At 47.0% G+C, this 13556-nt stretch overlaps 1 protein-coding gene across 1 annotated transcript in view; it reads left to right on the top strand.

Annotated features, from left to right (window-relative positions):
- The first annotated feature begins 8700 nt into the window (after positions 1 to 8700).
- The window catches only part of LOC132831165 (ras-related protein R-Ras2-like), a 39240-nt gene continuing 34384 nt past the window's right edge, over positions 8701 to 13556 (top strand). The window contains exon 1 of the mRNA XM_060849175.1: positions 8701 to 8898. Within this exon, the coding sequence (XP_060705158.1) occupies positions 8800 to 8898 (99 nt within the window). The 5' untranslated portion in view covers positions 8701 to 8799. The remainder of the gene's footprint in view (positions 8899 to 13556) is intronic.

Raw genomic sequence — 13556 nt, 5'->3', positions numbered from 1 at the left:
TTCTACTCAGAATTACAAGGGAACGTCAATTCAAAATGGCGGCGAAGTAGGACGCATCATAAAGAGCTCATCTGCTCAGTCTGTTTCCTTTCCTTTATTTCTTCTCTTTTGGGGTTTCTTTTCTTTCTTCTCTATTCTTTCTTTTTAGATTAGATTACTTACAGTGTGGAAACAGGCCCTTCGGCCCAACAAGTCCATACCGACGTGCAACCCACCCATACCCCTACCCCTACATTTACCCCTTACCTAATACTACGGGCAATTTAGCATGGCCAATTCACCTGACCCGCACATCTTTGGATTGTGGGAGGAAACCGGAGCACCCGGAGGAAACCCACGCAGACACGGGGAGAACGTGCAAACTCCACACAGTCAGTCGCCTGAGTCGGGAATTGAACCCGGGTCTCAGGCGCTGTGAGGCAGCAGTGCTAACCACTGTGCCACCGTGCCACCCACTTTCTTCTCCCAGCCACGGGCTTGTGGCCATGTACTCAGCACAGACCCCAGTGAACCAAACTCTCGGCCCGGTGTAGCGGTCTCTTTGCCCAGTGTGGGCTGTCTTTTGACCCGGTGAGGCAATCTCTCAGCCTGGGTGGGTGGTTTCTCGGCCCGGGGTGGCTTCAGCATGGACATCCGACCTCAAGGTGATTCCTTGAAGTGTGGTCCCGCTGGTTAAGAACGGCTTGAACATCCAGCTTTATTTCTTTACAGACCTTCTTAGGTTTAATTAGTAAATAATATGTAACACTTAAACTTACTTTGTATGTTTTATGTTGTACTATAATTACTGCAATGTTTAACTTTTAACTTTATTCTTTTTACTTGGTCCTTATGATTCTGTACCCAGGTACTTGTACCTATGATGACTCCTTGTGTGGTGACAATATACACTTATTGTCATATGCACTGTACTTGAGTGCACATGACAATAGACTCAAAATCAAACACCCCCTGCAGAAACATCACCATGTGCAAGCTCCCCTCTGAGCTACTTGCCATCTTGGAAATACATCACCGTTCCTTCACTGTCACTGGGTCAAAATCCTGGAAATTCCTCCCTTAGGGCATTGTGGGTCTATCCACAGCATATGGACTGCAGCAGTTCAAGAAGGCAGCTCACCCCCACCTTCTCAAGGGGCAACTAGGGATGGGCAATAAATGCTGGGCCCAGTCAGTGACAGTCACGTTCCACAAGTGAATGAAAACAAACACCTGCAAAGAAATTACAGAGAGTTGCAAGCATCATAAATTAGTTATAATGAGGGACTTTAATTACATAATTCAGGCTGAGATAGCGGTAAAGAGCAGCAAGAGATGGGCATCCCTGGATAGTGTTGAGGAAAACGGTGTACGTACATCAATATGTGCCCAGTTCAACAACAGAGGAGACACTGCTGACTCATTTCTCGGGGACAGGATAGATTAAGCATGGCACAAGAGAGCTGGGGACCGTTTAGGGAAAAGGGGGTCATTATATTATAAGAGTTAAGATAATGGAGGAAAAAGGCTCAGGACAACCCAGAGTAAAAATAGTTAACTGGGCGAGTGCAGAGATCAATGGGGCAATAGTGGAGCTGGGCCAGTTATACTGGTACCCAGGGTTGGCAGGCATGATGGGCTGAATGGCCACCTTTAGTGCCATAACAATTCTGTAATTCTGTAGTACCTTGAACACAGTGAAATGTTACAAGTTAGTTGACAGAAATCTAATCAAACATAACTTGTTACCAAACCTGACAAGGAGATAGTAGGGCAGGTAATCTGTTGGGTCAAAGAGGTAAGTTCTAAATAGCATCTTAAAGGAGGACTGTGAAACAGGAAGAACTACATAGTCTATGGTCACCCAGGAGCTGGTCAACAAAGGCTAAATAGATTGGAGAAATACTTTCCATTTATACATAGGAACAGGAAAAGGCCATTCAACCCTTTCAGTTTATTCTGTAATTCAATGTGATTGTGCCTGTTTTGAAATACTATCGATTGAAGCTGTTCTAGAGGTAGACTTGGAGGTAGGGACTGAGTCAGACTATTTCCTCTCTCTGTCTCTAACATAGGACATTGTAGTGCTGTTTTTGCAACTTGGCATGGATCAGTAATATTAACACAGAGATGACTGACAGCACCTTCCTGCGTGATTCAGTACCATGAAGAATCCACATTTCATGATTCATTGGGGCCAGGTTCCAATTACACAGAAGTGGACGTGTTAGCTTTCAATCAGGAGCCATATGTTCTTTAAATGCTATCAGCCGATGCATCTCCCTTATCAAAAACAGACTTGGCCAGTCGTCCATCTCATTTGCTGTCTGTGGGATCTCACTGTGCACGGTGGCACAGTGGTTAGCACTGCTGCCTCACAGCGCCAGAGACCCGGGTCCAATTCCCGCCTCAGGCGACTGACTGTGTGGAGTTTGCACGTTCTCCGTGGGTTTCCTCCGCTTTCCTCCCACAGTCCAAAGATGTGTGGGTCAGGTGAATTGGCCATGCTAAATTGCCTGTAGTATTAGGTAAGGGGTAAATGTAGAGGTATGGGTGGGTTGCGCTTCGGTGGGTCGGTGTGGACTTGTTGGGCCGAAGGGCCTGTTTCCACACCGTAAGTAATCTAATCTAAATGAGGCCCGGCTGTTGCCCAAAGTGTGGCACTGGGCGTCAGAAGTTGATTCAGTTTACATGTTGTGCTTAGGTTAGGGATATTCCTCGTGCTACTTATTGTGTACAGCAAGATCCCATAACCAACAAGTTCTAATGCCCAGATGTCCCATTTCGGTGACATGAGTTGATGGAAAACTTTGGAGAATACCCCTGCTGTGTTCCAAGTACTACCTTGGAGCTTCCCAAGAAGGAAGACTCGGCTTCAGTTTAATTTCTCAGGCAGGGGAAGGCATCTCCAAAAGTGAAGCCCCCTCGCAGCCCTGTCCCTGCACTATTTCGCATCGGGGGTCCTATCTGTGGAGGGGACTCAAGGCCCATGACCCACTGGTTCGCCAAGAGAGTTTTAGCCACTGAGTTACGGCTAACACAGTGCAGCTTTAAGAGACTTTCTGAACCTCTGATCCTTCCGTCCGTTTAAGGCCAGGCCTGTCCAAACTTGCAGGCTGTTGACTGGTGCCCAGCCCACTCCCCCACCATGTGACTGAGGAAGATAATAAGCTCACAGCCTCTCCTGACCACCACTCCTTCAACCCCTCAGCCACCCAAGCGACAGAGTGTTCAAGTTACTGTATCAAACACGGGGTTGATTGGCAGAAAGGGCAATGAATCACTTCCTCATCCACATACCGCAGGAATGCCAACAATGCAGCACCTCCCTAGACGTGCAGCTGCCCTCAGGGTCTTAGTGCTCTCCAGCAATAGCAGCACAGGAATAGGGGAACGAAACACACAGAATGAATGAACTGTGAACGAAGTTAATTACAAATTAGAGATAGTCAACATGGCTTTGTGCGTGGGAATGGATGGGTATATAAATAGGTAAGGGTTTAGAAGGATATGGGCCAAGTGCTGGCCAGTGGGACTAGATTGGGTTGGGATACCTGGTCGGTATGGACGGGTTGGACCGAAGGGTCTGTTTCCATGCTGTACATCTCTATGATTCTATAAATGAAGGAAGAGAGAGAGAGAGACTGAGTAACAACATATAGTGCACTGGTTCTGAAGAAGAGTCATCGGACCTGAAACGTTAACTCTGTTTCTCTCTCCAATGATGTTGGATGGCCTGCTGAGTTTCTCCAGCAATTTGTGTTTTCGTTTCAGATTTCCAGCATCGGTGGTTCGTTCATTTTTTCCTTTGCATAGTGTAACCGTTTTGTATGTGACTTTTACCCGAAGGCTTCGCAAGTATTTTAAACCCTTCCATTACTGCTGTTAGTGGGAGCATGCTGTGCACAAATTAGATGCCACGTTTCCCAGGTATTATACATTTCTGAACAGTTTCATTGGCAGGACCCCCGTGTGTCTTGAACTTGTGAAAGACACTATATAAAAGCAATAAAATTCCAACAATTCCTACAGTGTGGAAACAGGCCCTTCAGCCCCAGAAGCCCACACCAACCGTTTGAAAAGTAACCCACTCAGACCCGACTAATGCACCTAATTTACCCATCCCTGCACACTATGGGCAATTTAGCATGGCCAATCCACCCTAACCTGCAAATCTTTGGACTGTGGGAGGAAACTGGAGCACCCGGAGGAAACCCCACACAGACACTGGGAGAATGTGCAAACTCCTTACAGTCAGTCACCTGAGGCCAGAATCAACCCTGGTTCCCTGGTGCTGTGAGGCAGCAGTGCTAACCACTCAGCCACCGTGTCTCTGTTCCAAGTCACATACATTGAAAAAATGTCCTCCTTCAATACTGTGTGACTCTAGGATTGGAGAAACAGGAGCAGAATTGTCAATGGGTCACTTTTTCATTCACATACCAATGCACACAGGCAATCCAGTAGACCCCTTTGAGGAGGCTGCTCTTTCTGTAGAATCAGTACAAAGAAGCCGCAAGTTGTAACATGAAACAGGGGAGCTAAAGTGGCTCCCAGAACTCCTGATGTGGTCACACCACCAGCACCTTGCACAATTGCAGTTAGACTTCCCTACTCTTATACTCCAATCCTTTTTAAAATAAGGGGCAACATTCCATTTCTAAACTGTTCGGTGATGTTATGACACACCTCTGAAGCAGGTGAGACTTGAACCCAGGTCTCCTGGTCTAAAGGCAGGCACACTGCCACCTCACTATCAGAGCCTTCCATCATTCTATTTGCTTTCTGAAAACAGATGCTGTTTTGCAGAAACTCAGCAGTCAGTACAGAGAGAAACAGAGTTAATGTCTCCAGAAGGGTCACTGGACTGGAAACGTTAACTCTGTTTTTCTCTTTCTACAGATACTGTCTGGCCAACTGAGTTTATCCAGCACTTTCTGTTTTAATTTTAATTTTCCAGCATTTATATCAGCCCTATGTCCCTTTGTGTGCACAGCTTTCCTCCATTTAAATACGAATGTTGACACTTCCAAAATGAAAATTTTCATGGGGTGGTATGGTGGCTCAGTGGTTAGCACTGCTGCCTCACAGCACCAGGGACCCGGGTTCAATTTCAGCCTTGGGCGACTGTCTGTGTTGAGTTTATACATTCTTCTCGCATCTGCGTGGGTTTTCTCCAGGTGCTCCAGTTTCCTCCCACACTCCAAAGAAGTGCAGGTTAGGGTGAATTGGCTATGCTAAATTGCCCATAGTGTTAGCTCCATGAGCCAGAGGGAAATGGGTCTGGGTGGGTTACTCTTCGGAGGGTTGGTGTGGACTTGTTGGGCCGGAGGGCCTGTTTCCACACTGTAGGGAATCTAATCTAATATATTCCATTTGCCCCTTCCCTTAACCTGTCAGTCTCTCTCTGTAAAGTCTTTGTAGCTCTCTGGCAAACCTGCCTAGGTACTTGAGAGTTTTCTGGACTCGATATCGAGTTCAATAATGTTAGAGCTTGAGCTCTACTGTGTCCTTACCCCAAACCCCACACACCAGGTCTTGTTACCACAGTCTACTGTTACACACCTCCCATTGTTAGCCACTAACAGTCCCCATTCATAGCTATTCAGTCTCCTAGCCTGATCATTATCCACTCCTTTCTCTCACTTTGGCTCCATCCACATCCTATTATTTACTCCTTATCCCCACCATTCAATCTATCTTCTGCATGTAAACCAACATTTTCCTAGCTACAAAACAGAATTGCTGGAAAAGCTCAGCGGGTCTGGCAGCATGTGTGGAGAGAAATCGGAATTAACAGTTCTGAAGCGATGTGACTGCACCCGAAAAATGAACTCTGATATCTCTGCACAGATGCTGTCAGACCTGCTGAGCTTTTCCAGCAATCTCTGTTTTTGTAGAAGCAAATTATTGCAGGTGCTGAAATCTGTACCGAAAACAGAAAATGCTGGAAATCACAGCTGGACAAATACAGGAATAGGAAGGGAATAGAGCATCACGGATCCTGTAAGTGAAGACAGTTTTAGTATGGAAGGGCAAACTCTGTTGGCGCAGGCTTGGAGGGCTGAAGGGCCTGTTCCTGTGCCATTTTGTTCATTCACTGTGGAGGTGCCGGTGTTGGACTGGGGGGTGGGCAAAGTCAGAAGTCACATGATGCCAGGTTATAGTCCAACAGATTTATTTGAAATCAAAAGCTTTTGGACCGCTGCTCCTTTGTCAGGTGAAGTGGTTTCATCTGGTGAAGGGGCAATGCTCTGAAAGCTTGTGGTTTCAAATAAACCTATTGGACTATAACTTGGTGTCTCATGACTTCTGTTTTGCTCTTTGGATCAGGTAGCAACCATGGAGATAGATTGATTTGATTTGTTGTCATGTGTACCTCAGTACAGTGAAAAGCTCTGTTTGCGAGCAGTACAGGTAGATCATAGTAAGCAAGAAAATATAGATCACAAAATGAAAAAAAATCTTGGACAGAGTCAGGTGTACATGTTACAGGGCGGCACGGTGGCTCAGTGGTTAGCACTGCTGTCTCACTGCACCAGGGACCCAGATTCGATTCCAGCTCCGGGCCACTGTCTGTGTGGAGTTTGCACATTCTCCGTGGGTTTCCTCCTCCAGTCCAAAGATGTGCAGGTCAGGTGAACTGGCCATGCTAAATTGCCCATAGTGTTAGGTGCATTAGTCAGAGGGAAATGGGTCTGGGTGGGTTACTCTTCGGAGGTAAAAACAATGACTGCAGACGCTGGAAACCAGATTCTGGATCAGAGTGGTGCTGGAAAAGCACAGCAGTTCAGGCAGCATCCGAGGAGCAGGAAAATCGACGTTTCGGGCAAAAGCCCTTCATCAGGAATAAAGGCAGAGTGCCTGATGGGTGGAGAGATAAAGGAGAGGAAGGTGGGGGTGGGGATAAAGTCGCATAGAGTACAATAGGTGAGTGGGGTAGGGATGAAGGTGATCATTCAGAGAGGAGGGTGGGGGAAGGTAGCAAAGAGTACAATGGGTGAATGGGCGTGGGATGAAGGTGATAGGTCAGAGAGGAGGGTGGAGTGGATAGGTGGAAAGGAAGATAGGCAGGTCATGGGGAAAGTGCTGAGCTGGAAGTGTGGAACTGGGGTGAGGTGAGGGAAGGGTAAATGAGGAAACTTTTGAAGTCCACAGTGATGCCCTGGGGTTGAAGTGTTCTGAGGCGGAAGATGAGGCGTTCTTCCTCTAGGCGTCTGGTGGTGAGGGAGCGCCAGTGAAGGAGGCCCAGGACCAGGTCAGCAGAGTGAGAGGGGGAGTTGAAATGTTGGGCCACAAGGCGGTGTGGTTGATTGGTGCGGGTGTCCCAGAGAAGTTCCCTAAAGCGCTCTGCTAGGAGGCGTCCAGTCTCCCCAATGTAGAGGAGACCGCATCGGGAGCAACGGATACAATCAATGATATTGGGGATGTGCAGGTAAAACTTTGATGGATGTGGAAGGCTCCTTTAGGGCCTTGGATGGAGGTGAGGGAGGAGGTGTGGGCACAGGTTTTGCAATTCCTGTGGGTCGGTGTGGACTTATTGGGTCGAAGGGCCTGTTTCCACACTGTAGGGAATCTTACCTTACATTACAAAGGATGTGTGCGAGGCAAGATCAACATTTATAAGTGCATCACTAATGTAGAGAGTCCATTCATCAGTTTAATAACAACAAGGAAGAAGCTGGTCCTGAACCTGTTGGTGTGTGTGTTCAGGCTTCTGTATCTCCTGCCTGATGGAAGAGGCTGTAGGAGATCATTACCAGGGTGGGAGGGGTCTTTGATGATGTTGGTTGCCTTTCCACAGCAGTGAGAAGTGTAAGTGGAGTCCATGGATGGGAGGTTGGCTTCTGTGATGGTCCTGGGCTGGGCACACCACCTTCTGTAGTTTCTTCCAGTCCTGGGCAGAGCAGTTGCTGTATGAGGCTGTGATACACCCAGGCAGTATGCTCTCAGGGGTGTATCTGTGGAAGTCGGTGAGGGTCCTTATGGACACGTTGCATTTTCTGAGGAAAAAGAGGGCTGTTGTGCCTTCCTGACAGTCACATCTAGGTTGAAAATGTGTTGCTGGTTAAAGCACAGCAGGTCAGGCAGCATCCAAGGAATAGGAAATTCGATGTTTCGGGCATAAGCCATTCCTGATGAAGGGCTTATGCCCAAAACGTCGAATTTCCTATTCCTTGGATGCTGCCTGACCTGCTGTGCTTTAACCAGCAACACATTTTCAGCTGTGATCTCCAGCATCTGCAGACCTCATATTTTACCCCCAGTAACATCTAGGTGGGAAGTCCAGGACAGGTTGTAGGCTAGCAGCACTCCTGAGGAATTTGAGGACCTCAACCACAGCTCCTTTGATGTAGAGGGGGGCGTGTTCCCTTCCTTTCTTCCTGAAGTCGAGACAGAGAGAGCAAGCTGGAGTCTGGGTGACCTTCGAGTAAAAAATGAGGTCTGCAGATGCTGGAGATCACAGCTGCAAATGTGTTGCTGGTCAAAGCACAGCAGGCCAGGCAGCATCTCAGGAATAGAGAATTCGACGTTTCGAGCATAAGCCCTTCTGGGTGACCTTCCACTGTTTTGGTTTCTGGTTGGGTTCTTTAGGACCCAGAAAGAACCTTTTGGCCTTGTCACTGAGAAGCTCACCAAATAAGGGAAGTGACTGGAGCTAAAACCCAATTAATATTCATAGGCTAGGATGTGCCTAGATTAACAGCGATTAGTCAGGGGAGGACGCCGGAATTCGAGGCTGAGTCCAGCCCTAGTGTAAGCAGCCGGCTCGCTTGCTCGGTTCCTCATTTGCAGTTCTCGCTGTGAACAGCCAGCAGGATGAGCGGTAAAGACAGCAGTCCTCAGGAGAAATACAAGCTGGTCGTAGTGGGAGGCGGTGGGGTCGGCAAGAGTGCTCTCACTATTCAGTTCATCCAGGTAACTAGGCGCCGCTCCGAGCGCAGGCAGACAACAAGGAAAAAAAAGTTTGGACAAACTTTTTAGAAAACTTTCACATAAGTTCACTAGCGCCGGAGGAAAGAGACCCGCCCGTGTTCTGAGTGCTCCTGATCTACTGTGTCATGCCTCAGCTGGTCCAGACTCACTTTCTTAAAAACAAACAAATCTATTAGAATTCAGCTTATTACTGATAAAGTCAATGGTCTTGACTATCTGGGATGGGGATTTACATTTTCTCTGAAGGGTTCCAGCTCCTCTTGTGGGCTCTAAGGGTTTTTAAAACCAGCAAAAAAAAATCCAATTATTTTTCGTCTTTCTGCAAGTAGGAGGTGAGTTTTGATCTTTAATTTAGGATTCGTTCTTTGCTTCAGGGTGACAAAGTGACTTTCTAAAAAATTATTTTAACTGTGGTCAGATTGGTTTGTGAAGGAGCAGGAGGATGATTTAGTGAGGTTGGTGGTTTGACTTGTTCTGAGTGTGTTCTCTACTTTCTGGATGCCCTGTGCAAACTTGTTTTTTTTTAAAAGAAAGAGTATATTTGGTAACTTAACTCAAACTGTTGCAGTGAGCGGTGCCTGATGTTGTGTGGGGATTTGACTGGGTGGTGTACCATCATATTCCAGCTGGCATTCAGTGGCCCAGAGTTGGCAGATGTAAAACTGTCTCTGTAACCTTTACCAACTTTATCGCTCTCCTGTGTCCCTCCAGTGGATACCTGTTTGTTTTTCTTCATCGGTTTGTAATATTGTGTGCAGTTTTGTTGTCCTTAACTCAGGAAGAATGTTCTTGCTATAGAGGGAGTACAACAAAGGTTTACCAAGTTGATTCTTGAGGGTGGCAGGACTGACTGTTCAGGGGGAGAGAGAGAGAGAGAGAGAGAGAGAGAGAGAGAGTGTCAGTTAGGATTCTATTCACTGGAGTTGAGAAGGATTGAGGTGGGAATGGTGGTGGAGGATCTCATCAAAACCTAGAAAATTCTACCAGGAGTAGACCGGGTGAACACAGGAAGGGTGTTCCTGATGACTGGGGAGTTCAGAACCAGAGGATAAGAGGCAAACCATTTGGGACTGTGATGAGGAGAAGTGTCTTCACCCAGAGAGTGGGGAGCCTGGGGAATTCTCTCCCACAGAAAGCAGTTGAGGCCAAACTCTAATGTGATTTCAGCAGGAAGATAGATATAGCACTTGAGACCAAAGGGATTATGGGAGAGGACAGGATTAGGGTATTGGGCTCGATGGTCAGCGGTGACCATGTTGAGTGGGTTAGCAGGCTTGAGGGGGCTGAATGGCCTACTCCTATCTTCTACATTTCTGAAATGGTGATTTTATTTTAAGCCAGGGTTTCCCAAAGTAGTAGAGGTTGAGACTGCCAAGTGTGTGGGGTTGTTGCTGCGCACTGATCTCAATGTAAGCCATGGAGGCCTGAGTTACAATAGATTTGATCCCACTCCTAACAGCACTCCCTCTCTCTCTCTCTTCACCCCCCCCCCCCCCCCAAGTCTGTCAGGGTAGTAGCTATGCTTAGAAATAGCTTGAGGATGGGTAATGCTGTGGGAAGCACCACCTTCAGCTCTCTTGCACAACCTTTCTCTCTCTCTCTCTCTCTCTCTCTTTTTCCACCCCCCCTTCAAAACCTCCCTATGATCTGACTGAGCTTTTGGTCATCCAACCAAGCACAGGAAATCTGAAACAAAACCCTAGAGAGTGCTGGAGAAACTCAGCAGGCCTGGCGGTGTCTGTGGAGAGAGAAAGCAGAGTTAACGTTTCGAGTCCGGTGTTCCTCCTTCAGAGCTTTTGGGCATCTGTCCTGACATCATCTTACCAGACTCGAGGTCAAATTTTGTTTGATGATCGAAACATTTCCCTCCCCAGCATTTTCTTTTCTCAGCTGGAGGTGCTAAATAAATGCAAGTTGTTGTTGCCTGAGGGGCTGCTAAATCAATTCTAGTTTGATGAGGTGTTGGACTGGGGTGGGCAGTTTAAAATCTCTCAATACCACCAAAAGGTTGACTTGGATGCCCTTGCTTTGGGAATGCTGCGCCTTCAGGTAGATGTGGAGCAGGATCATGAGACAGAATTTACAGCAAATGATTATAGTGTCGTGCAATTGAAATGATCATCTTTTGCTGTAAATTCTGTGTCTCATGATCCTGTTCCACATCTACCTGATGAAGGAGCAGCGCTCTGAAAGCTAGTGCTTCCAACTAAACCAGTTGGACTATAACCTGGTGTTGTGTGATTTTTTTTTAAAAAAATCTAGTTTGATTCCATTGTCTCCCAACTAATACAGGAGTTCTGCTAACCATGGAGCTGAGTGCAGGGTAGGTGACACCAGGGCAGACTAAGTGATCTGTTATGACGTCTAGCAACACAGGATGTTGTGCTGGAATTAAAGCGAGAACCGGCAGCTTTCACATTCTTTGGGTGGGGAGCTAGGGATGTCAAGTTTTTTTTTATTGTTTCTCTCTCTTTCCCCCTTGTTTTCGTGTTTCTGAAGCGCTGATTATCTTCAGTTTCAAGTTGCAAAAAACCTCCTGAAAGCTGAGGATCGCTCCGAGGGGACCGTCTCCGCCCGGCCAGCCCTTGCCTCACTTTCAGAACGGCTGCACATTTCCTGTTTTTGCTGCGTGGCTTTCTTTTTTATTGTTGTTTTTTTTGAATGATAATGTATATGTGTACACACACAGAGTCGGGTCAGCCTTGTTGCGACCCTTGACCCATTCAGGATCTCGGCCTAAATCCCGTCACAGTTGGTAAAATTCCAGGGACTGGGTTGGGAGGTCAGGCTTGGGTGGGGATTCGCTGGTCATTGTTAAACAAACCTAGAACTGGGACACGGACCAGATGATCACCGGGAGCTGCTCTGTGGTGGAACAAGTTGCTCAGGGAAATGGTGCTGCTCCTCTCGAACCCAGTGTAGGCTTGTCTGGTACAATATAACAGGCACTTTTAATCTCTACAGCTCTGGGCATGAAGGTCTGAGATATTACAGACCGGTCATTTGAAGTGATTATCTGAAAAGTGGTAGCTCTGATGTGGAGGAGCCTGTGTTAGACTGGGGTGTACAAAGCTTAAAAATCACAGGTTACAGTCCAACAGGTTTATTTGGAAGCACTAGCTTTCGGAGCGCTGCTCATTCATCAGGTAGCTGTGGGGCAGGATCATAAAATGCAGACAGCAAAAGATCTGTGTCATGTAACTGAAATGATAAACTTTTGCTGTAAATTCTGCATCTTGTGATCCTGCTCCACGCCTACCTGATGGAAGAGCAGAACTCCGAAAGCTAGTGCTTCCAGATAAACCAGTTGGACTATAATCTGGTGTTTGTGTGATTTTTTTTTTAACAGAAAAATAGTGATAGCAGGATTTGGCGCTGCTGCTTCCCCTCCTTTTTCCATCCCCTCACCCCTCTTCCCCAAAGCGCACTCCCTACTAATGTTGTGATTACAACAATTGGAGCTGGAGATGCCTTCCCCAAAGATGATGGAGTTAATGGCCTAATGGTTTTATCTTGAGACTACTTGGCCCTCTGGATTAATAATGCACCAGTGACCCGGGTTCAAATCCCACCACAACAGATAGTGGAATTTGAATTCAATGAAAATAAATCTGGAGTTAAGAGTCTGTCAATGATTCTACTGCTGTTCTCAATTGTTGGAAACCCCATCTGCTTCACTAATGTCCTACAGGGAAGGAAACTGTCGTCCTTACCTGGTCTGGCCTACATATGAGCTCCAGACCCACAGCAATGAGGTTGACTCTTAACTGCCCTCTGGGCAATTAGGGATAGGCAGCGATGCCCTCATCTTGTGAATGCATAAAGAGAAGGGTTAACATGGATCAAGTCTGCTTCATTTCTCAGCCGCTGGTTCGTAGACCGGCGTTACTCCTGGACTGAATGCATTCTTAAATTTTCAACTTGTTGCAAAATCCATCCTTGTGCATAAGCCTCTCTATCATTGTGATCCCTCCTAGTCAGACCATCCTATCGATACTTTGGGCGCTGCAGTTGCTTAGGGGCCCAGGTTCAATTCCACCCTCTGGGTGACGACTATCTGTGTGGATTTTGCATTATCTCCCCTTGTCTGCATGTGTTTCCTCCAGGTGCTCCTGTTTCCTCCCACAGTCCAAAGATGTGCCGGTTGGGGTGGATTGGCCACATTAAATTCCCCATAGTGTCCAGGGATGTGCAGGCTTGGGGGAGGGGAACGAAATAATCTGTGGGATTAGACCTCTGTGGTGTTTCTGTCAAGAGTTCACAGGACAGGAAGACCAGCTTCAGATAATCCCAAATACAGAAGTATTTACGAAAAAGAGAGAAATTGCTGGAGAAAGTCAGAGAGAAACAGTTAATTTTCCAGTTTGGTATGACTTTCCTTCATTCCTACAGAACTGAGTCGGCAGACAAGTCATACCAAACTCAACACGGACCCTGTTTCCTTTCTGTCTCCACAGGTGCTGCCAGCTTTGCCAAGTTTCTCCAACACACTCTCTGTTTATTGCAGATTTCCAGCATCTGCAGTATTTCCTTTCACCACAATGCTTCAGCTGTTCTTTGCCTGGTCCCTAGCTGATCTTCTTCTGTCTGTTATTCCAGGTTCACTCCCTCAGTTCAAGGCTCTTTTGTCACTGGAAGTG

Source organism: Hemiscyllium ocellatum, chromosome 33 (genome assembly GCF_020745735.1).
Source record: "Hemiscyllium ocellatum isolate sHemOce1 chromosome 33, sHemOce1.pat.X.cur, whole genome shotgun sequence".
Classification (NCBI taxonomy): domain Eukaryota; kingdom Metazoa; phylum Chordata; class Chondrichthyes; order Orectolobiformes; family Hemiscylliidae; genus Hemiscyllium; species Hemiscyllium ocellatum.
This window is presented reverse-complemented; position numbering and strand designations above follow the sequence as displayed.